The 24,166-nt window shown below is 55.8% G+C and overlaps 4 protein-coding genes across 4 annotated transcripts; 2 read left to right on the plus strand and 2 right to left on the minus strand.

Moving 5' to 3' along the window:
* Positions 1 to 668: 668 nt before the first annotated feature.
* On the plus strand, positions 669 to 1,583 carry GGS23DRAFT_286764 (uncharacterized protein). The gene has a single exon (XM_051512607.1). It carries the CDS (start codon positions 787 to 789, stop codon positions 1,444 to 1,446), a length of 660 nt encoding a protein of 219 aa, XP_051375465.1. The 5' UTR covers positions 669 to 786; the 3' UTR covers positions 1,447 to 1,583.
* A 2,937-nt stretch (positions 1,584 to 4,520) lies between these two features.
* On the minus strand, positions 4,521 to 5,665 carry GGS23DRAFT_286794 (uncharacterized protein). The gene has a single exon (XM_051512608.1). The coding sequence runs from the start codon at positions 5,351 to 5,353 to the stop codon at positions 4,697 to 4,699; it is 657 nt and encodes a 218-aa protein (XP_051375466.1). The 5' UTR covers positions 5,354 to 5,665; the 3' UTR covers positions 4,521 to 4,696.
* A 6,567-nt stretch (positions 5,666 to 12,232) lies between these two features.
* GGS23DRAFT_551940 (DUF676-domain-containing protein) lies at positions 12,233 to 16,542 on the minus strand. Its single transcript, XM_051515374.1, has one exon. The coding sequence runs from the start codon at positions 15,988 to 15,990 to the stop codon at positions 12,664 to 12,666; it is 3,327 nt and encodes a 1,108-aa protein (XP_051375467.1). The 5' UTR covers positions 15,991 to 16,542; the 3' UTR covers positions 12,233 to 12,663.
* Positions 16,543 to 20,065: 3,523 nt separating this feature from the next.
* On the plus strand, positions 20,066 to 24,078 carry GGS23DRAFT_551946 (uncharacterized protein). The gene is made up of 4 exons (XM_051515375.1): positions 20,066 to 21,596; positions 21,659 to 21,850; positions 21,940 to 22,452; positions 22,516 to 24,078. The coding sequence occupies exons 1-4, from the start codon at positions 20,761 to 20,763 to the stop codon at positions 23,435 to 23,437; spliced, it is 2,463 nt and encodes an 820-aa protein (XP_051375468.1). The 5' UTR covers positions 20,066 to 20,760; the 3' UTR covers positions 23,438 to 24,078.
* The last annotated feature ends 88 nt before the right edge of the window (positions 24,079 to 24,166 follow it).

Consider the following 24,166-nt stretch of genomic DNA (forward strand, 5'->3'; position numbering starts at 1 on the left):
ACGGCATGACAAACGGGATCGGGAGAAATAGGGAGAGGGGACGGGCGAGAAGGGAGGAAAAGGAAAGGAAAAAAAAAATTTAATAAAAGAGGGCGGGCGAGCCAAGGTAAGAAAGGGAAAGGAAAGAGAAGCAGAAGAAGGTAAGGTCAGGTCAGGCAAGGTAGCATTTTTTCCGGACGTCCCCGAAAGCCGCAGCCGCAGCAGCTCGCGCGCTGCTCCTCACTGGGTCGAGCGGTGCTGGCTGGCGGCGGCGGCGGACCAATCCCGGGGGAGAAGAGGGGGGGGGGTGGGAAGAGGCGGTGGGAGAGCCAAGGGAAGGGAAAGATGCCTAGGTAGATAGAGAGGGGCACGGCATGGGACGGTATACAGTGTGATGCCGTATCACCTACCACCTACCCAAGCCTAGGGAGGGAAGACAAGAGAGATAGATGCCTGCGGTGCGCGCGCGGCACCCGTACGGTTAGGGGGGGAAGGGAGCGAAAAAAAGGCGAGGGCGAGGGCGAGACGAGGGCGAGACGAGACGAGGCGAGGTGAGGTGAGGCAAGAAAAGGAAAGACGGGAGGGGAGGAAGGGAGAAGGTGAGGCAACGTGCGCGGTAGATTGCACTTTAGATCGATAGACAGGCCAAGTAAGCCCGGCCCCCATTCCCTCGGCCCCTCCCCCTCCCCCCCCGCCACTCTCCAGGCAAAGGGCGGGACAAGCTAGAGTTGGGAAAACCTAAAACGGCGATGACGATGACGACGACAAGGACGACTACGACGACGACGTTGATGATTAATACCGCCGATGGGTAAGCCGGGGGCTCGCTTGGAGATCGCGGGTGCGAATGGCGGCGCGGGCGATACACACCCAAGCCAGGGCGTGGCACGACATGTGTGTGTACTTTGGCTAGGCATCCTCCTCGTCTTCCCACGGCGTCCGCTCGAGCTGCCGTGCCGTCCGGGCATTATCTGCCATTACTGTTCCCATTCCCTCTTCCCTCTCTTCCTCCTTCTCACGCTCGTTCGCAACCGGGGCTCTCCTCGTCGTCCGTCTTACCTAAGTGTGCATGGCAATCCTCCCCACCCCTTCCAGCATACTATCCGTCGCGCCCGACCGACCGGCCGCAGCTTACGCCTCGCGCGCGCGCGCGCACGGCATCGCGTTCAGTCCAGGCGTGGCCGTCGCGCAACGGACGCCTCTCGACTGCCTTTCCCTGCCTGCTCGACAGGTAGCATCTTATCCCATCCCTCCATCCCTCCATCCATTCGCCCACGGTATCCCGCCTCTCCCTCCCTCCCTCTACGCTTATCCATCCACCCACCCACCCCCATCCATCCGTCATCATTTCCTTCGTGCTCAGCCTCGATCCTAGGGCGCCCGCCTGCCTGGGCCGCCGCCGCCTGCCAGGTCGGGTACCCACACGCATACACGCTCTCCTCAAGAGGATCTTACATACCTACGTAGCACGCGCTCTGCCCGGCTGACGTGATGCATTATTATATAATTAAATTCCTTCTCTACGTCCCCCAAACCTGACTCTGCGTGCCGGGCCAGAGCTTGGCGGGCCTATTACCTGAGCCTGAGCCTGAGCCATGAGCATGAGCACGAGCATGCAATAGGTACCCATGCCTATGCCCTCGCAGGCATCTAGCATACATGTAGGTACATATACGTCTGCATGGACTTCGCGTCCTGGTATCTCAGCCAGGTAGGCTACCCACCTAGCCTAAGTACCTAATGAATGAGCAGGCTGGGAAAAGCGTCGTCGGGCACGCCAGTCCAGGGCGGGAAGGTCGGCTGGTCGGCTGGTTGGTTGGTCGAGCGAGGGAGATAGAGAGTCAGTCAGTCCCGTCCATGCTGGGGCGACCGGGCGTCTTACTGTTTCGTGCGACGTGGCCGGCCGAACGACGAAACGAGCTGATGGATGCGGTACGGCTGAAGGGAAGGGCACCGTAATTATCACCTACACGCTCGCGACGCGATGACAGCATGTTAAGAGGTACATACCTACCGACGTACCTACACACATCTTATTGCCTACCTCCTACCTACCTACCTACCTAGTTCGGCAGGTTAGGCGGACGTAGCATTTTCTGTTCTTTTATTTCCGGCAGTATGGGGACGGGCGGCGCCGTGCCGTCGCGATTCTGACAAAAATAGATGCCAGAAGCCATCCAGCTCCCTCTTCCTCTCAACCGCACACTGTACCTAGGTGCGAGAAGCAACGCGGGCGATACTCCATGCACACGCATTGGGGTTTTTCAGGGGAGAGGGGGTGGATTGCTCATTCCCCATTCTCCCTCCCTCTGCTCTCCTCGTCACACTCTTAGGTACCTACCTTAGGTATCTTCTTATCTCTGGTGGTCGAGGATGGTAGCGGGAGAGATACATCCCCGTATACGTATGTATATTGGAGAGAGAGAGACGAATCAAGGGGGGGGGCGGGGGTTATTCAGCCAGCCCCAGGTCGCTGTCTCTGGGGGAGAAGGTGGAGGTGGAGGAGGAGGGCCGGATATGTCACTGCCACCTTACTTCTCCCTTTCATACGCCGTGTACTTGCTGCACATACCGACATAACAAGCAATGTGCGCGTACACACCCAACCTGGGCGAGCTGAACCCCGGAGACGCGGCCATCGCTTGCTCTCTTCTTCCCCCCTTTCTTTCTTTCTTTTTTCTGTGTCTCTTCCCCCTTTCCCTTTTCCCTTCCCACAGCCCCCCCCTTCTATGACGCGTCCACGAACTCGGGGCATTTTGCGGGGCTCCGGATTGGGATTTCGTCGTGGGCGAACCAGATCCCGAGGCATCCTACGTCCGTGCCTAAACATAGAAATCTCCTATTGCCCTGACTGAGGTGCAGGCGGGCTGCGCCGCGGCGGGCGGTGGGCGGTGGGTGGGATGTGGTGCGCCTCTCGGGTGTTGGCTTGTTGGAGACTTGGAGCAGATTCCTCTCTCTCTTTTTTTTTTCTTCTAAGGATGGGAGGGGTTGTTTTCTAGACAAACCCCCCTTCCCTCGCTCTCGCCCTCTCTACACGCACTCATATGGACCCGGCTCGGCCGGCGAGACGGTGAGATGGGCGCCGGCCAGACCAAAGTTTTGGGGGTAAGCGCAGGCCCGGCGGTAATGTAATAATCCCTCCCTTCCGCTCGTCCCTACTACCTACCCACTGGATAGCGAACAATGAGCTGGCGGTGATGTGGCTACTGCTAATATGTAGAATCCCTGTCTCTATTGTCTATAACCTGATATCACACCCACCAGCTAGCAGGTCTCAGCAACTTACTTAGACACACACACACACACATCTGAGATCCTTGGATGGCAACGACGAGGTATGCAGCGAAACCATCCATTCATCTTCCGTGGATATGTATGCGCATGCTCTTAACCCCATGGTAAGACCCAAAATATATGCTGTCTTAGCTTGGAGGGGCTTCTTCTTCCCCTCCCCTTTCCCTTTCCCCATGGTCTCTCGTGTTTGCCTTCTACGCAGCGGCTATCCGAGAGGGTCCCAGCCAGAGAATACCTTGGCGCTGGCATGCCACTACAGGATGCACGGGCGATTGCAGGAAATGGGACTCCGATACGTTGCCAAGGGTGGATTTTGTTTTTTTTTTCTCAGCCGTGGGCCTCTTTTTCTTCCCCTTACGCAGAATTCCGTCCGGCTGGCTGCCCGCGAGCAGGTCCCTGCCTCCCTCTCTCCCTCTCCCTACCTGGGCGGCTGGGCGGGAACCGATCAGCCGGTTCGGCGCCATGTGTTGCCTGATGATGGCGAGAGCGACGGCGGTTGCGTGCTTCTCCCAACCGGCGACCGCCGGGACGGGAGAGAGGAGGTGGACACGACGAGGATACAGTGAGAGATATATGTGTAAGGTTATGCCGTATACACAGGTATACTACCTCTAGTATATGTGTATAGTATGTAGTGGGCAGTGTGCTCCCTTGAAACAACCCGGGAAATCAACGGGGGGAAGATGCACGGAACATGTGAAAACGTAAGTAAGTCGCGAATCGGATCGAGTGGACGCGATCGACCGGGTCCCGTATCCCGTCGACGGTTTCAAAAAGGGGGGGGCGAATAGAAAGAAAAAAAAAGAAAAAAAAAGAAGGCGATAGCCGTTGTTCGTTCTAGCGTCGCAACAACGACGAGTCTGCGAGCGCCCCGTTCACCGCAACTTCTCCGGGGTCGAGAACATACCGGTGGGCGGAAAATAGGCACCCCGGGACGAGCAAGATGGCCAAGTCGGGGTTTGAAGACGTGTTCTTGCACCATCCTGCTGCTTCGCAGATCGATTGTCTTCCATGCTCCTAGGACCCTACCCTGACTTCTGGCACCCAAGGTGCATTCGGCGTATCACAATTCCCGTAGGTAGGTACATATCTTAGGTACGTACGCGCATTCGGTACACATGCACGCTCCAGGCCCCCCTTCGGCTTCCGTCTCTCGTGGGGAGGGCAGATGTGGGGTGTGGCTTTTTGGAAGATCCTTGCTCATCCCTACAACGGATGAATTACAGGCATAGATGCACACACACACACACACACACACATACACACGCATGTATGTATATGTATAGTATACCAACTTGATTTATTCTGAGACTCCAAGGCTGGCTTTGGCCGGCTCGCGCCGCTTGCGCTGCCGGGTCAGCTTCGTATACCACCAAGAGGAAAACCCCTATCTCATTTGCGGATCAGGTTTGATAGCCTACTACTAGTAACGCAAGCAATATAGGCCCCCGTCATTGGGGGGGATAGTTGGCGACGATAAAGTCAGGCCATCCCTAGCTCGACCCAGGACGGGTTCGACTGGTGATAGGGCCCCCTTCGATGGAACCTGGCGGCCGGAGTCTGCTCGTGTGCGTGCGTGCGTGCGTGCGTGCGTGCGTGCGTGTGTGTGATAAATCGTGGGCCGCGGGCGTGCTGCGGTTGTCCTAATAATACCAACAATGGAACGATAAAGTGTGTTCGTTCGCTCTTCCCCTCCGCCAGGGCGCGACTTTACGCCCGGCCACCCAATCGCATCCCTCAGTCCTCGGTAGGTTTCCCAGAGAAAAGGGGGGGGGGAGGGGGGCCAGGGAGACACGCGTGGGGTCAAGGAGGGCGGAGGGCAAAGTAGATCCTTACATCGGCCAGGCAGCTCAAACCCAGCGCCGGCAACTGAGACATACGCCTGGAATCGCGATCGGCTGGCCTGCTGGCCACCACGGTTCTCACGAGCGTGCGCAAGAGGCGGAGGCCCAACCCGAGGAGGAGTGGCGACGGGCCATGCGTCGATGGTAGCAGCTGGGCGCGTCTCCACACAGATTATACCTACGATAAAAGTGTGTGCGTGTGTTCGTAGAGGGGCCGCACATAAGTTCCTTGGCATTCAGAGAGTCTGGTGATGTGAACGTGTTCTGCGTGCGATAGGGGAGGGGGATCTGGGTTCGAGAGGGCTCTCTTACGATGTCGTTATCGTGGCCGTGACTGCGGACGGCGGTCATCGGTTCGGGGATAGAGGGGGAGATGATGCGCGCGTGATGTTACTTGCGCAAGTTGACGGGATCCAGCAAGGTCGAAGCTCATGAGTTGACCTCTTCTTCTTCTTCCCCTTTCCGTCCCCCGCCGCCACCCCAGATTGGCAGGGGTATCCTGCTGAAGCGCGCGTTACACGTAGAGTCTGGGCTTGGGCTCAGTCGTTGTCTTGCCTGCTACCGTCCCGTCACGTACCTCTTCACCACGGCTACCCGACGTACATAGGTACTTCGTCGGTACTGGGCGACAAGGCCGTACTCGCCGCTTCGACTGGGAAACAAGTCATTCTCCATCTCCGGTAGCTTTACTTGCTTGAACTTCTAAATGAGCACTCGCACCTCGCGCTGGATGCTCGGGACGGAGGCGGACAAAGTTATAGGTGCATAGGAGTTTGCCGCCCCGCCTTGGGTTGCCTTACGTTAGGTACCTTCTAGGAGGTAGGGTACCTAGGACAGGTATTTGATGGGGGCTAAGTGCAGATGGAAGTTAGGTACCTAGGTGGGCAGACAGGTCTGGCCCGGCCAACTAACAGGTACGTAGTATTATGCTGTAATTGCCGTCTTCAATTCCGCACAATGTGGGTTTGGCACCCGGACGCCTCCAACCATCTAGGGGGTGGGCAGCGGCGACAATGCTGATAGGTACCTACTGTATACCTACATTAGGTCCCTGTGGACACGCGTTATAGGCGTTTTAGGAGGAGGGTTGGAGGTAGGTCCATGCTGTGACTGCCCCGTGGGGACCCGGTGTTGTTGTGTCAGAGGTACCCAGGGCACCTAAGGCAGGTACCTACCTATCTACGCCGTGCGGGTGCCCAAGGTAGACAGGTAGGTACCTCTAACTGATCTATTGATCTGCGCCCACCGTACGTGATGCGTGATGCGCCCGCTAATCTCCAGCCAGGGCGCCATCATTCGGTTGGTACCTAAGGAACCCAGGTATATGTTAGCTTCGGTTTGTACTGGCTGATGCGGCGTGGGGGTTGCCCGACTTCGTCTTCCCGCTCCACGGGGTCGAATCCTTGCTCGATGCGAGCCTACCCCGAAACCCCAGAACACCTGCGCACCCTCGTAGTTTTATCCAGTTTGCCACATCGCCAAGTTGCCAGCCACGGAGATACGCGCTGTCTCGCGCTGTCTCCAACCCTGACAAATAACCCAGCCGTCCGTTCGTGGTGAACGCCGCCGCCGAAGGAGGGCGAGACGCAGAGAACCGACTGTTTGGGGGCGGACCTGCTCGCGGCCAAGCATGTACTTGATGCTACATTAGTCCCTGTATGTCGCCCTCTCGCACATCCCCAACCGCTCCCCCATCACACCTCGAGGCCTTTCAGCCGCCTGCGCCCTCGTCTTAACATGCCCGTTTGCGCCGGTGTCGTGCTTCCTCGTCAAAATCCCGGCCGGTATTATCGGCTGGACGCCCCGGATCGCCAAACGTCGCGGCTGTGGCAATCGTCGAGGCTGGCACCATTCGTGGGCAAGCCAGCCAGCCCCCTCCCTCCTACACCCTGCCCTCGTTATTGTCGTCGCCACCAGGCTTCGATCCTATTGGTCCCCGGGGGGTGGCGCATGCGAGGAATACGCCGCGCACTATGGGTTGAGATGGGATTTTGTCTTAGCCGACCGTGCCGTACGGCTAGACAGCAGACGCGATGATTACGACCGCTGCCGGAACTGGGTCGCAAAACAGACCGGTGGGCGGCGTGCGTTAAAATGATTATGTACGAGATAGATTAGCGAGCTGACGAGATCGCGAGACCTGAACGGGCTAATCTCTACGCAGATCCTACCGGATTGAGGAAACCTGACGATGCCCCCCAAGATGGCCAGATGCTATTTCGAGCCCGGACCTCGCCTGACCACTGCCGTGCTTTTTGGTGAGGTTATCCCACGATTAAGAGGCAGTGTTGTACCCCAGGGATGTCGACACGCTGGCGCGAGTTCATCCTATCTCGAATCTGGATACTACATAAGCGAATGGGGGTGATCGATGGGGGGGGGGGAGCCGGGGTGGAGATCCCGGCCAGTCTATTGATGAGTTGTGGGGGAAATCTACGCCTTATCAACGACTTGTTGCTGACGCTAGTTATTAATTGTTTGATTGATGGTACGCATCCGGGGAGAGAGGCCTTGTTATTGTTAACCCCCCCCCCCCCCTTCTCCCTCCCCTCCCTCCTCTCCTCCCAACGTGCAGTTGATACAACGATACGACGCAGTGTTGGACGCGGAGAGAAGCCGTACCAGAGGAATAGGCCCAAATGAGCCTCGACGGAAAGGCCCGCCCCATGCCGGTTTACCTAATAGGCATGCAGACCCGACACCAAGATCGCTAGGCATCGAGTATTCGTCTCTTGATACCTTCCCCGACCTTGGTCCCTCTGGCATGTGCATAGGAGTAGGGGGGGAGAGGGAGCTTCATACTCAGCGAGGAAACGGCATCGTCGACTCCAGTCAAAAAGCGGTTTGCCTTCTTGTCCCCTTGGGCCACCAGCTCCCAGACCCCTAAAACCCTTCTCCAAACGGAGAACCTGCTCGCACGTCTCGTGCCCCACCCCTATCAGACCAATCTACGGTCTGCCATCATGATGATCTCCGCCGGTTCGATCGATAGTGAGGCGCTCTCCAAGAGGCAGCCTCCAAATGGCTAATCTGTTGTGATATCAGTCAGGCCTTTGGGGGGGGGGGGGGGGGGTTCGCCCCAGGTAGGGGATTTCTCGTGATGACGGTTAGGGTGCTGGGTGGGTCATCCTCTTCGGCGGCCACACACGCTGATTTGTCTCTCGTGTCGCCATATTTCTTCATTATTGATAAATCTTCCGAACCAAACACCGTATCTAGGTGAAAGCATGTTGGCACACCGAGTGTGGACCTTTCAGGCACGCGGATAGACCGACTCCCCGACGACGGAGATCCTACCGTAGAGCCTTGGTTGCCCCATAAAGCCACGCCATAAGTCACGCAGTAGATCATATTCCGATTGTCACCGCCAAGTCCGTTTTAGTATTCTGCAAAGGGACCGAAGGTCTAGAGCAATCCCCGGTCAAGGAGTAGCTGCCGAATCGCAGGCTTGTCGTCCAACCAAGGAAGGCCTTTGATGTAAGGGCGACGAACTTCCGTAGGCAATCAAGAGATCTTGCAGGCGGAATCGGTCCTCAATAGCGCCTCTTAACCGATTCCCAGGTTGTCAGCTTGGCCCGGTCCTTGGCTGCATGCCTTGGGATCTAAGTTGACGGGAATCCTATCGCAATAATAACCCGCGGCATAAGTGCTCGCCTCCGTCTTTTCCTTCGGGCTAGTACGCTAAAATCCTGAGAGCAGAAAGAGGACCAGAGGGCCGACTAGCCACCCTCAGCTCTACGGGATGAAATCACCCCCGCGCGCCTACCCCCTTTCTCATCCCCAAAGCTCGAGAGATCTCATCAACTTCACACGATGGGGCATTATACACGACTAGGTGCGTCGGCTTGCATCTGGTCGGTCAATACAACGGCGTGGACTTGCGCGACTGTCTACTCCGCCTCCTTACTTCCTCGTCCATCCAACTCTGACACACGTCCAGCAACGTGTGGCAAGTTGCGCCAGAAAAAGCATAGGAATAGGTCACTATGCCACCGGGGACGCGACGGGGCCGAGGGTAGTACCATGCCTCTATCCCCACACGACCTCTGGTTCGCCGTGAGCCGCAATATATGCCGCATGTGAATTTCGAGACAGCACACCTACCAGAACCCATCCCGCACAATAGGCAGTTCGCATTCGTCGACGGCATATTCCTGAGGGGAAGCCTGCCGACGTAGTACTGTCTGGCCTCTCACCCCGTATCCTCGATGGGCCCAGCATCATTGCCACCGGATGTCCACACATATAATCGCGGCCTCCCTCTGCCGTGTAACCTCCGCGATGTGGCGTGCCGTACTTGTTTAGATCGCTACACGAGAATTCGACCAAGCTGGCTTCACGGGGGAGATATGCTTGCGGTGGGAGGGTTAATCAAGCAAGCACATCGCTTGTTGACCGGGGAGGAACCCCCTATCGCCCGGTCACCTTCGGGGGCAGCGCCAATCCGAGATTTAGGCCGCACCGCGCGCGTTGACTTGCGCCTAGGTAGCAAACTGTGACCAAGCTCTCCCTCTTGGCGACCGGAGTGCTCGGTCGCACGGCGTTGGGCGGCGCATGCAAGCTATATATACATACATATAAGATCTCGGCCCTCACCGAATGTGGCAGCCCAGAACTTCGTCGGGAGTCGTCTCTGAGCACTGACCGAGCCTGATTTCCCTCGGCTTGCAGTCAGAGGATGTTCCGGTGCATCCGCCACCGATCCGCGTACATGCACCAGCCTTTCCCAGAGACACGTTGGTGTCACCTCTGGAAAGCCGGTCCGGTGGAAAATTCGAGGGATTCTGCCGGACTTCTGGTATACGCGCGCTTTGGGCATATTGTTACACTGATTGGCGCACATTTTCTAGGTTGGGATATTCAGCTACGCTCGGTGTCGCGATCACGGACCCCTAAAGGTACGGAGGATTGGCTCGCCATATCCGGTTTCTTGAAAATACCCGCTCAGGCTCCGTCTGGTTTGTGAGATATGAGGATTGGGTCTGGACAGGTGTCTTGTCTAGGACCCAGGTAAGGGGTCGGGGGCAGCGATGCCATCGGAATCGAAGTCGGCACCGACGACTAGGTGGTTAGCCAGAAGGCGGAGCATATTAGCGACATGACCGGAAGTCTGTCTCACGACGAGCAAGCGACAGCAACGATAGGGAGGGGGTGGCGCTTGAGACGGGCATCTGCCCGTGCCCTGCTGCCCAGAATGGAAGACGTAGGGAATATCACATCTAGATGAGTCCACCTACTGTGCGAAGATTCTAACGGCTGTGCGCACTGGCCCGAGGTGTCACTTGCAATATGGAATGGGCCTCGATGGGAGGCCACATAGGCTCTTCCTCATTAAGCCGCCATTTGGGCATACATGCTGACGAAATACTCGGCGGAGTTGTTCGAGCGACATAGCATGAAAAGGGGGGCGAAGCCAAGGAACGACGGGATTGCTCCGATGGGAGATCTCGACTAGGATGATAATTGGGCCTTCTCGACCGTAATAGAGTTGCGGCATTTCTCCAGGTATCCAAGAGCAGCCCCTCTACCGCTTTACCCAAGATTGCTATGCGCGCCTACTCTCTTCGCGTCCGGCTGTAACGGGCTCCTAGAGATATCCACGCCTCTCCGCCGACGGGGAGCCCAGAAGTCGAGAGAGAGCCTCGTGAGACGCCAATGTGAGATCTAGGGGGTAGATACTATGGCCTACCATAATGCCACTATAAGAAAATGCCACCTCGAACCTAGAGCCGTCGAAGCGCGGTTGTTCAGCCGGCTCTCCGTACATAACCTGTTGCCCACATATACCGCCGCAGTAGGTAAAGGGGGTTCCGCATGTTCGACGACACAAGCTAGGTTATCGTGTGTGATCCTCGCCTACATAAGGTGTACGAGTAGCAGACGTGTTTTGTCTGAGGGCGGGCGGTGGCGAGGGGGGATCGTTCGCTCTATTGTCAAGAACAGAGGCTAAGCCCTCGTATTTTAGCCATCAATCCAGTAGATACCGCCTCCTCGGTAGATACGCAGCCCAGTCTAATATAGCAGAAGCTGGCCACGGGGGTTTCGCGTATAGAGGGCATCATCTCAGGCCTTTCACTCTACGGGAAAAAGCGTGGTTATGGCCTCATTACACGCGCGCCTCTCGGGCTCTCGGCAGCCCTTAACGATGGCATTGGGGAGGTGTTCTGGGTGTCCTCTCCCGGATCCGCCGAAAGGGAGCTAGGCAGCCGGCCGCTGCCCTGGACTGGGTGGCCGGTGGGCGAGTGTTCTCGGCTTGCAGGTCTAAGCGGCTCGTTGCGAGGAAGCTCGTCGCTTGGTTGCGGCAACGCCGTGTACGTATTCTACCACACTCTTTCCTCTGTTTCTCGCTGTTCTTGGCTCACCAAGCTCGTGCCTATCCATCGTAAACTCTAGCGGAGAGAGGGGAGGGAGACGGGAGCACGGAACTGCGTGACGCAGGCTTGTCTATCTCATTCGACTGCACGCCGCCGTCCGTATTTGACAAGCAAGTAAAGCCAGCTCATGAGCGGAATACTAGCGGGTGGTATGCTAGTTCTTGATACCCGTAGCCTCTCTCTGGTCGCGTAAACTAGGAGGGGGGGCGTAGGTTTGCCCGTTCCCTAGGTTGCCGGCACGAAGGCAGGAATACAGAGGATACATAGACAGGTTGCGTTGATTGTACGCAGCGGGGTTAAGTATACGAGAGAGTAGCTCGACTAACATGAGTAGTAACAGTCGTTGGCGTGAGAGCACGCTAATCTCGGATCGATCGTGTACCTATATCCCGACTTCTTCACAGCAACAAGCACGCTCCTATAGCATCTTAATGCGTCGTTTTCATCCTGGCTACTGCACAAGACAAACGTCATAATGTATGAGCATCCCCGATGCCCGGGGACAGGGCTCCGGAGATGTAACGACCCTGGGGTTGAACAAGGCGGCAGGAGAAGAGAGACTGAAGAGCTTAGATCAAACTAGTCGGAAGACCTCGTCGCGTTCACCTTTGTAGCGAGAGGCGCATACGGTATATGTAGGCACACGTATGCCTCCCTCGGCCTGCCTTCTTCTTCATGCGGGTCCTCTATACGTTCACCTTCCCCCCAATGCGGCTTTCTATCTGGCAGACTATATCAATACAAGCATCGTAATTCAGGTGCTCCTGGCATTGAAACAACGCCGCGCTTAAAAGACACATCTCTACGTATGTGCCGCTCTGGTAGTCCAAGTGACAGTAGGGTATACCCACTCATGTCTATCGCGCGGTAAGCTAAGGGTATATACATGTATGCGTGTGTGTTATACCGTCTTGTCCATCCGATGTATACGTCCGTCCTCGCCGGCCCCCACAGGTTGCTCTACCTGGACTCGAGAAAGGCGAGTAGAGGAAAGAGGAAGGAAGGAAAAGGCAACGGAAAAATAAAAAAGAGAAATGCTCGCCGTGCCCCTAATTGAATATCCAATTACCCCCTTCTATCAAAATTATTGCTCGAGCCAACCCGGTGTCTAAATCTCTAGCTTGCGGTATAGCTACCGCATAGGTTCTATCTAACCCTATGTCCTTAGCCTATTACGTATGCTCACTACCGCTCCCGTTGGTGCCCCCCAGCCGCGGGCTCAGAGGACCCGTGGGACTCTTGGGACTCTTCACCTTTTTCCCGGCACCTTTGCCTACGATTTTCTCCGTCCAATTCCAACCTGGACTGGAAGATCTCGGCGAATCGTTGCCTTGACTACCCTTTTGATTCCTACCGTACGCCATGTCCATGTCTATCTCGCTGTCATCTCCACTATCGGCGAAGTCTTGGTCGCTCCAGCCCGCGGAGTCGCTCCTATCGTACGACGGCCGAGACGCAGGGTCGCCTGAGCTATGGGGGGCCGATTGCTTCTCCTGGGCCCGCGATGGCAGATCTGACACCGAGTCTATGGCCTCAAAAGCCTCACTAGCGGTATGCTTGTGAGCACCCCCCTTTGTCCGGGCATCTCCTTGAGTGTGAGTTTCCGCGCCGGTTTCGTCGGGAGGATCATACATCGACTTGGCATTCTCTCCATTCTGCTCGAAGGTGTCTCGCGTGCGAGCAGCTGCGCTATCGCTGAAGTGGGCATCGACGAGGTGTTTAACCACCGGCCACCCAAAAGCGTTTGAGAATTTGCGTCGTACGATGATATTGTTGTGGGCGTCGGGCTCTAATTTGACCAATACCTTTCGCCAGCTCAAGCCGCGGTGGTAAGCCCGTGCGATTTTCTCCTCGACCTTCATACTCGAGCTATCGATAACCTCGTCGCTTTCCCTATCGGGATCTGTATGCGTATAGTCGTCGTAGTCCCGAGTTGAGAGACTCGAATCCTCGTGGACGAACCCCAGATTCGGGGAGTTAGGTTTGCTGGCCTCTTCCCTGGGGGATGATGGATTACTAGATGCGGTTGCTTTATTTCGTACCATGAGCGATCTAGTCGGGCGTTTCTTGAGTGGCGGGGGAGGGATATCGGGTGGGTGGTAGACTCGATCATGGAATATCGTGCGCGGGCGCTTTGAGGGATCGAGAAGGTATTCGACTGTTGGTAACGTAGGGTTTAGAAGGTCTCCCGCAGACTCGAAGAATGTCGTTCTAGGAGGAGCAGAAACTGGCTGTGTCTGGTCCTCGCTGAGCTCGTGACCGGAAGATACTCTTGACTTGCTAGAAGAGGCGGAATCTGTGCCTGTCTCTATCTTCAACGTCTGGCTGCGCTGGTAGATTTTGCTCTCCCGAGGAGACTGGGGCGGGGTCTTCCTAGACGACTCGTTGGACTTGAAGAAGTTGAAAAATCCAGAGAAGGCGTAGTCATTGTTAGTCTGGGAGTTTTGGCTGTTCGGGCCCATCTCTAGATGGGGGGTCGCTAGGCTTAGACTGCGCCTGTCATCCTCGGTTGTCGCGTCGCTCGACGGCTGGGGGACCTCGTGGGAGTCGCCGTGTACATCCTCTTCCGGCTTGGCGCTAGATTGTGACCGAGATGGCGTCTCCTCAACTGTCGGCGACCAAGGACTTCTCCGGGACGTCGCATTAGCACCAGTCAATTCTGCCCACCCGAACCCAACCACGGTTTCCATGAGGCCGGCTTCTCGCCGAGCCTTCTCCACACGACCGAGTCCCTGCCAGTCCAGAAACAACAAGCAACTCGTCCGCAGTGGCACAATCCCGTCGTTGACCACATTCGAGTATATTGTTCGGTTGCGAAATTTCTTCAGGGCGGTATGTGCTGGCCCGGTTGGAAGGATGCGCAGAAGGGGTTTTGATTCTGGCTGCACTTCGCCCATGACCTTCTTGTGAGCACTCTCGCCGAGAGTTCCAACTATTGCACCCCAACCACTTCTAGCAATAGTCGGCGCCCGCCAAGTAAGGCCTAGGTCTTGACCAGTCCTCCCAACGAGACCAAAGTCTAGGGCAAATTTGACATATAAGGGGTTCTCATTACTGAGACCGAGTAGCGGCGAAGCAAGCGTGATGAAGTTGACCGGCCGGATCAGGTCAAAGAAGCGGGGCGAGTGCTTCTGGATGTATGCAATCGCATACACTTGAACTAGGCCTCCGAGAGAGTGCCCGACGAAACTGATGCTAGTGATTCGGAACTTCGGGTTGGTTTCGTGGTTTTGGCCCAAATGTATGGTGCTGTGTTTATGGGCCGGCTTCCCGTTGGCATCGACATCTCCGCTGCTGCCTTTAAAAGCACTGACTACACTCTCAGTCGCCGCCTTTTTCATGGAGGGGAGAAAAGGCTGGTCTGGGTACGTGATGGATAGTATCCAGCGGGCCAGACGCTTGCCCAGGAACTTGATACCTCTCTCTGTTCGGGTGGCATTCCCCGAGAAGCCTCGCACTATAACTTCCTCTTCTTCATCCTCATCACTGTGGGAGTTGGCCTCCTCTGTGGATAGCCTCTTTCCCTCATGTTCTTCCGACTGGTTGTCTTCTTGTTCCGCGCTCTCGCGAGCCTTCTCTCTTGCTTTCCTCGCCTTCGCGTCAATCTTTGCCTGCTTCGCGGCCGCGTCAATGCTCTCTTTAATGTATAGCATATCACCTCCAAGATTACTGTGCAGGCCGTGCGTCAGGATGACCAAGTGAATCCTTTTGGGGGGCCGCCCGGTGATATTCTCTTTGTGTGCACTTGGCTCTGCAGTGCCGTCAAGTGTCTTGTCTTTACTCGGCAGATGGCTGGATCTGCCATGATCGCGGCCGTCCCAGCCAGGTAGTGGCGGCGCATTCCAGAGGCTCGCCGTATCCTCAACTTTCAACGTAATGGCCCGGGAAAATATACCCTTCGACTGTGAGGGATGGTGACCATCTTTCGAGTCAGAGCCGTGCTGAAAATCGCCTACTTTCCCCGGCTGGGGTGCTTGAGCCTGGCCGCCTATCACCGGCACACTGCCTAGGCTCAGACTCTTCTCGTCGCGTGCAAGCAAAACCTCATAGCCGACGGCAGCACTCGCAGAGAAAATGACTTGGCTGGCGATCTCCACGACCCAGCTCGCGGTCTTGAGGGGCTCTTCGCTCACGGCGTTGCGTCCGACGTCCCCTCTCGCGGCCGCCGTGCCAGCGCTCTCGCGGATGTCGTCCGGCACGATCAACTGGCAGGTCCACGTACCCCCGGCTTTAAGCATAGGCTCGAATTCAGGGACGCCATAACGCCGGGGATTCTCGAACTTGACGTTCGGGTCGTAATGGGCCGGGTATGCACATACGCTCAGGGTATAGGGTCCGTGTACGAAGGCGGCTCGTAGAGGGATGGGAGAGGTGTTGCGGATGCGGAGCTGTAGAAACTCAGGCGGCGGGAGGATTCGGTCGTGCGAGGGAGTATAAGTCAGTGTATAACGGACAACTTCACCGATCTTGACACTTCCGACCTGGTATAGAAGCAGCATGTTTCATCGGAGTTGGCTTCGATCGGTAGCGAGAGAGAAGATCGAGGACGGGTCATTGGGTCGTAAAGTAGCTTGATGGCGGTGACTATCGACAGCATATGAGAAAAGGGCACTCAGTTAGGAGGACATGACAAGGGGCAGTAAAGATGACGAGCTTAGGGGTCGGGGAACGGACGTATAGATGTAATGGTATAAACGTAGTTGGTAGTTGGTAGTATAGACGTAGTAGCGTAGGTGTCTTAGAGGAGAAAATAGAGAGGAGAAGCTCAAAGGGCGATCATCAGACAGGGTCCCATTGTGTCATTCTGGCGGAGTTGATGTTGTCCCATGAAGTCCGACAGTGCCGAAGTGAACGTGCGTTGATGTTGTTGGAGGATGAAGATCGCGTTACCGGCGCAGTAGAAGTGCTTAGTAGAGTAAGGAAAGCAGTATACTAATCGACTCTACCCATCAGCCATTAGCAGATAGCTGGCGGGATTTAAAAGTTACAAGCTTGAGGACAAGAGAGCACGAGGGCAGGCCGACCAGAGAGATCCAGAGCATTGGGTTGGCAGTCCCCTAAACGGGTAACGGGAGGTACCTATCAGGGACCAGGGGTGGTACACACATATGTACACCTACAAATACAACATGTATTGATATATCGGGCTTGCACTATGATTTCGCGTTGAACCAGATAGTGAGGTACTAAGAACGTAAGCAAAGGAGACGTCCCACGTTCCTGCCATGACAGAAGGAACTGCTTCATGTACACCTATTACATCAGTGGACTGAACTTTTACAGGTACCTAAGATAAGTCCCTTGACCAAGTCTACGTCAAGGTACCTCCTTAGGAGGTAGCAACGAAAGAGGAGGTACCTCCTAATACGAGGTGAGGCCAGGCTAGGTGCCTTAGGTACCTAGGTAGGCAGGTAACTATACCTCCAAGTAAATACATTTAAAGCAGTGCCTCGTCGACGTTATGAGCACTGAGGTCCCTACACGTAGTCTAGAGAGGTTGCTTGAGCTACTGCGGTATCTGACCTAGGTAATACTACATTAGCAAAAAGGAGCCAAAGACCCCACGCTTCTATTTACCAGAACATCTGTCAATCAGACAAGTCACCTCCACAGGCATATAAGCTTCAGCCAGGCTGGGAACAGCTTAGGTACCTAGCTAGAGCACGGGCGGACGTTCAAGCAGATCCATCTATCCCATTGCATGTCTACAGGATTATGCATCATGTGCATATGTATGATATATGTATGTATCGTGTGTCCACACAACCCTGAGAGAGACTATTGATTATTACCTCCCTACTTAGGTATGTAAGGTACCTGCCAGTAGTCTCCTCTCCCGAACTAAACATATCGTTGAGCATGTGTTCTGTATTAGAGCCTCATGGGTCCTCCCCACAAGCCTAGGCAGACATAGGCACATATAATTACGTATGACTACCGTAGCTGAATTTGCTTTTCAAGCCTTGACTGCATGATTGCGGAGAAGAAAATACATGCTGTAGCGGGAAAGGGGTAAGAGAAACGTCTTCCGAGTGAACGGGCTGCTCTCAGATGGCAGATGATAGGTATGTAGGTCCTGCTAGCAACTCGCAAAGCTAAAGAACGATATAAGTTATATAAGCACGTGTGCATATATTATGGTAAGAACAAGCTGTGGCCATCGCTGATGTTTCTGCCTATCGCAAAGATCAGGTCTACCAGGCCGAACTACTTATAGAAACAACAACGTTCATTGCTCTATGCGCCGTATATTATATTTTCTGATAACGGGTGGGTCGGGTGCCTACCTAGGTACTCATCAGACATATTCCCATAGCTATAGACTTATTTCTAGCACTGTGAATTATTTTTTAAACCGGCTTGACTACCAACCTCTCACCAGAAATAAAACAGGAGGCTATGATCGAAACATCAAGTATTTCTCCATCACAAGCTCGAGTTTTCAGTCTCTGTGCTCCCCCGCCCCCCTGAGCTACAATGAGATTCTTCAACAGATGAACTGAACTGACCAACACCCTCCCCCCTCCCCTGCCCCCCTCCCCAAAAGCGTGGTACTATTTGATTGGCACCCTTCCCAGGAGCTAATGCCGCTTACTACGTAGATTAGGCGTCTTTTCCCTTTTCTTTTTTCCTTCTCCATCATAAGGCTGGCCGGCCCGTCCATCGTCCATCGGCAATCTAAGCCTCTTCTGGGTCGCCCGTCCTGGTAGGAAGACTTTCTGGAATTCCCGCCCGTTCGCCCAGGTCGCAACAAGTCGTGGCCGATGCATGGAAATCCACAAGTCTAACGCAGGGGAGAGACCGTCGACACCTGCGCTCCTTGGTCGGGAAGATGGGTCGAGTGGTAGATGGTAAACTCCAGTTGAGGAATGCCTACATCTGTTGGGAAGAGACCAGTCGGTTTATGTGACATGGCAGGGCACGGCCGAAGCTACAGCCGAAAGAGTCCCTCTCTGGGCCGGCATACGATCATCGGTCACATTGCTACGAGATGGACAGCCGCGTGGTGGGATTTGGGGGGAAACCCCCTCGCCTAGCCAGCGTTGCCTTGGGCTCCGCAAACCGCCAATCGTGAAGTAATCACTATCCATTTCTGCGCATACATGTCACAAATTGGCCGTCTCTGGTGGCCATGCCTCTTCAGCTTTCGGGAACGAGATCCAATCTTTGCAAGATCGGGCCACCAATGAGATGTCCAAGAACACCATCTTCACTCACCGCCTGAAAATGTACGAGGGAGGAGAAAATGGCCGGTGATCGGCCACGGGGAAGAAAACCTAGCGAGCCTCAGCAGCATGTGTACAATATAGAGCAAGACGTGGAGGCGACGGATGGCGTAACTAAGCCCACACGTATACACGTGTATGGATATATACTCCGTAGTATGTACGTATGTAATGAACATCGCATCGTGTTAATTGAGGAACTGGAGAAGACGTTCCTCCTGCTCGCGAGTCTGTGGCGATGAGTTGAGACCCGATAAAATGCCCGTAGAGCTCTAGGGATCTACGCACCTGATTCACCGGACATCTGCATGCCGTCGAGACAAGTCCAAAACGGATACACTTGCTTTTTCTTTTTTTTTTCGTTCATGCCCACGGAGGCCGAGCGCAGACTCGAGCTCGAGTCCGTGCCCAAGCATGGACTAACTTACCGTAGGTGATGGTAATGTAAAAATATGAGGCTTTTATTTCTCTTCCTTTTGCCCTCAGGTTTTATTTTATTTTCGGCGAGAGAGAGACAGAGAAGGAGGAAGGGAGGGGGGGGGGGGTATTGTACATAGGTATGTGAGTTCACAGTCGTATTGTCTCCAAGGGCTCATAAAAGTGGCTCACAAGACTTGATACGGCAGTGTCCGGAGTGGTTGGCTTTTGGCGATGGAGCGCTCGAAACCGGCTGTTTCACAACGCCATCCTTCCACGGCTTTACGTGGTATCGATCTGTCAAATAGGCAGCACCGTAGCAGATAGAATCCGGTTTAGTACCATCTACAGGATGAGCTGGACCGGCTGCTACATGGGAAGAAACGCTTGCGACCTGAATTAGCGTTTAGGAACGACAAGATCACCAAAACATACATAATACAGGGTTGGATACCAGACGGCAACATATCGCACGGCGCAGCGCATAGTGTAACTTGGGCCGGCGCCCGCCTGCGTGCCTGATGACGATGGATTGATCCCCCGCCCCCCTATTTCTTTTTACCGACTTTATTATTCGTGGATTGGGGGGGGGTCTTGTGTATGGTCTATGTATGGTTTATGTGGGATTGATCTATGGGATGTGTGTATCTTCTCGAGAGGCTCACGGTGAACGGGAAAAGCCGGCAGACTCGTGACGAAAGTGTTGTCGCGTTCGCGTAGTATTTATTTGGTGTCACTTGATGCCAACTATCTATCCTCTACCGCCGAAAGGGGTCACACTTCTGAGACTATGGCACGACGTGTGTGTACGTAGACGTATGTGCGCGAGGAGAAGATGTGTGACGGTGATTGAGAGCGAGCGGGAACGCGAGGGACACAGACACCCACCTATGTGCATAGAGAGAGAGAGAGAGAGAGAGAAATAGGCCAGACCCTCTCTTTCTTTTTCTCCGTGACAAACGGACTGGACTGGCATGCGAGGGGGGTTCTGCTAACGGTAGGGCCATCGAGGAGCGACGATTTTAGTCGCGCTGGTGCCGCCGTAATCACTGCCCAACCACTTATATCCACTCCTAGAGCCATTCGGGCCACTCCCTACAGAAACCCCAGGTGAAGATCACAGGTGACCAGAACAGGGGACACTGAAGGCGGAGAAGGAGAAAGAGAGAGGGGTTGTTGTTTTGAAGCTGACTTACCCCCGTATCCTCCGCAAATTCTTTTCTTTTTTACTATTTTTTTCTTCTTCCCCAATACACATTTCCTCTCCCCCCCAACTTGCCCGAACATATCTCGTATCCTCAGATTCTAGCTAAAGACCACATGGTCTCATCGTGGTTCTAGCCTCGAGCAGCTGTCGAGACAGAATCAGGTGCGATCACGCATCACCGCCTTGCCATTTGGCGTCTGCTGGGGGGGGGAGTGTTTTCGCCCGATAACTGCACATCCCACTCCTAACGCAGATCCAGTCCAATCAGCCCCGGACTGGGTGCATGCAAGTAGCCATTCAGAAGTAACCAGCTGTTCACTTTCTACGATACCGGCAGGTCTTCGTCGACCAACCGAGCAGCAGAGAGCAGGACGGCCTCTCCTACGAATCCGTAGCGACGGGGCTAGTCGGACGGACAAATGGCACAATCTCGCCATACTGGTGCCAAGAACCGGCCCAGGCGTCGACACCAGACACGCAGTCCCTCTCCATCCTACCGCCACGATTGGGCTTCCCGACCTGGTGCCCCCCTCCATTCGCTCCCTTACCGAGCCCGAGGACCTGAAATACGAAGGCCCGACGATAGGGCGTCAGAAGACATTTTCCATCACCGTGCACGATCATCCGAGGACACAGACGACACTGCCGATCCGATGCCTCAACCCCAGCAACTGGCCCGGCCGGGCACCGCTACGCCCCGGAATGGCAAGGGTCGGGCCGTTTATCTCGAGATTGATGACGACGACGACGATGAGGAAGAGCGCATGATGACAAGGCTCCGATCCAGATCGCGGCCGAGGATGCCCTCGAGGGCCGTGAGCAGCAGCGGTGACGACGAGACTTACGAGCTTCCGACCCCGCCGAAGACGGCCCCCGTACATCGCTCGCGGCCTACGTCGAGAGTGCCCTCGGCGTCTTCGTCGAGGACTTCGAGCACCGACTCCGTGGTGACGATATCTACCCTCGAGGACAGGAAAAATCGCCGGAGCCGCCAGAGGATGAAGATTGAGGCCCCCCCCGCCGCCGCCGACCGTGCTGAGAGCCGACACAATCTGCGGAGGCTCCGCTCTCGATCTAGGTACCGGACCGACGGATCGGACAGCGACGAGGACCCTGGGCTCGCTAAAGCCCTGCGCGTACGGGAGAGATCCGCGTCCCAGCCGCGACTGAGACGCCGCTTAGCATCGCGAAGCGCCTCGCGGGTTCGCAACCGCCGAGACCCGTATGAAGACGGAGAGCCCAGTTCCTCGAAGCGGTAGGTAGACAGCACACCACGTCTCGCGGAGATTGACGAGACTAACCGACTTCTTCTGCCAGGCCGCACCGGAGGCGGTATTACGATTCGGACGTGGGGTATTCCGATAAACCAATGCTCTCTCGCGCACACACCGCCCCGAGCTCGCATGTAACATCGCAGAGTATGGACCCCTCCTCGAGACGCTCGTCCCCTTTTCTGAACATGTTCGTGGTGCCAGGGTTTTCGACGACGCCCGAGAGGCCGGGAAAGATGTAAGTGTCTTCGAACGGGATCCCTCCCGCACCCTGACGCCGTGATGTAAGTTGGTCTGAGTGAACCCGAGCTAATCGTGTCCGGCCAGGGTTGAATGCGTCGCCTGCCTTGACGACCTGCCGTCAACAAAGACGGCTAAGCTCAAGTGCGGACATCGGATGTGCAGGCCGTGCCTCAAGCGGCGCTTCAAGATCTCGGTCAAGGACCCGTCGCAGATGCCGCCGCGATGCTGCACGGCGGACTGCATCTCTCTCAAGCACGTCGAGGACCTGTTCGATATCGACTTTAAGAAGACTTGGAACCGCAAGTTCCACGAGTTCTCAACCCGCAACCGCGTCTACTGCCCAGGCAAGAGGTGTGGTCGCTGGATACAGCCAGACCAGATCACGCGTCACGCGAATGGCCGCAGGGTGGGCAAATGCAGCACCTGCCAGACCCGGGTATGCTGCGACTGCAACAGCAGGTGGCACGGCTCCGGGCAGTGTCCCCCGGATGAAGAGACTAACCAGATCTTGCAGCAGGCCAAAGAGGAGGGCTGGCAGCGCTGCTTCAACTGCAGGAACATGGTCGAGCTGAAGGAGGGTTGCAACCACATGACCTGGTAGGCCATCCCACGTCGTGATCCGAGGGCCCGCGGCCGAATCGCTAACTGAGGCGAATCTAGTCGCTGCGGCGCCGAATTCTGCATGATATGCGGCCTCCAATGGAAGACGTGCGAGTGCCCGTGGTTCAATTACGAGACCCTTGACCCGGACCACCTGAGCCGCATGCAGATCCCCGAACCCTTGGTGGACCCCGAGAGACTCGGGAATCGTTTGTCGCCTGGCGGCGGGCTGCGGATCCGACCGGGCTTCGGTGACGAGCTGCGCATGCGACGTCTCCAGGAGCAGCAGGATGAGGAGCTAGCGCGGCGGCTCCAGTTCGAGGACTCAGATGACGACTACATGGACGTCCCAGCTGGCGTCGCCGACAGTACGGAGCCTTTCATGGCCAGCGACTACCGGCGCCGGCCGCAGACCGTGGTGGTGCCTCACGCGCCGCCGCCGCCGCCCGTCGCCCCGTTCGAGAGGGCCAACTCGGTCACGGACTACGTTGCAGGGGTGAGCAGGGCCCGCGGCTTCCGCGCCACCTCGCTCGAGCGCCGCCTCGCGGACCGCTTCGAGCAGCGCCCGGGCATCGCTAGCCCGACGCACCCACCCACCCCGTTCGGGCACGGCGGCATCCCGCCCCCTCCGGCCCCCCCGCGCGCCGTGGGCCCCCCTCCCCTCTCACAGCCGCCCCTCGCACCGGCCTCGGCCGCGCCCATACCCATGCTGCGGAGACACACGATAGACGACGACATGTACGACAACCCGCGGTCCAGCCGATACCACGACCGGTCCTTCCCGAGACGGGCCTCGACCCGCGGCTACGTCGATGATCCGGCGGTCTACGAGCCCGGCAGCCGGGTGCGGCGCCGCGGGCGCTCAGCCTCGCTGTCCCCCAAGGACTCGGTCCTCGCTGGCCTCGCTGGCCCTGGTCGCGGGATGCATCGCGTCTATGAGTGGGTGAACCACGTCGAGTCGGACCCCGCCATCATGACTTGAAAAAAAGGAAAAGATTTGAAGTCGAAAGCTAACATAATCTAAGGGGTAACGAGTAGGCCTGGACTTATCAAGGGGCCTACGTTTTGCATATTCTTTGTGTGCTTCTTTTTCTCTCTTTTTCCTCTCCTCCTTTCCTCACGACGGTCACGACGGCACGATGTCTGGATATGAATACGCGTGGAAGCTTGGGGTGGAATCTACTTAATATTTCTCTCATGGGTTTATTTCCTTTCTTCCTTTTTTTTCTTTTTTGCGCACGCAGGCTGTAACATCATTTACAACACAGAATACCTCTACGCATACTGACACCCTCTTAAGAGAGGGAAAGAGAGAAAACAGGCATATCGCGAGTTCTCGAGCAGCCGATTCGCGTGGTCCAATTTGGATATGGTCCCATCCCAGGAGACGTACACACCCACACGCACATGTATCGAATCTAGTGTTTTGGACCTTTTACTTTTCTTCAAATGGGAGTTGCGGGCATTCATTGCCAGCTATTCGCGACCTTTTTTTTTTCATCCTCTTCTATCTCCCGTCTTCTGTCAAGGGGAACAGAACTATCATTAGGTACTTTGTCTATGAAGCTTCGGAAATTTAGAAGTCATTACAGAAAAGAAAAAGCCTGCTTTACTCATTCTTAACGCGCGTCCGCAGACCTCATCCTAATCCTCCCCCGTTTTCTCGACGCCGGGTACAAATAAGACGTTGCAACATTGGGGTCGTAATAAT

This window comes from Durotheca rogersii (genome assembly GCF_024521655.1).
Source record: "Durotheca rogersii strain YMJ 92031201 chromosome Unknown GGS23scaffold_3, whole genome shotgun sequence".
Taxonomy (NCBI): domain Eukaryota; kingdom Fungi; phylum Ascomycota; class Sordariomycetes; order Xylariales; family Xylariaceae; genus Durotheca; species Durotheca rogersii.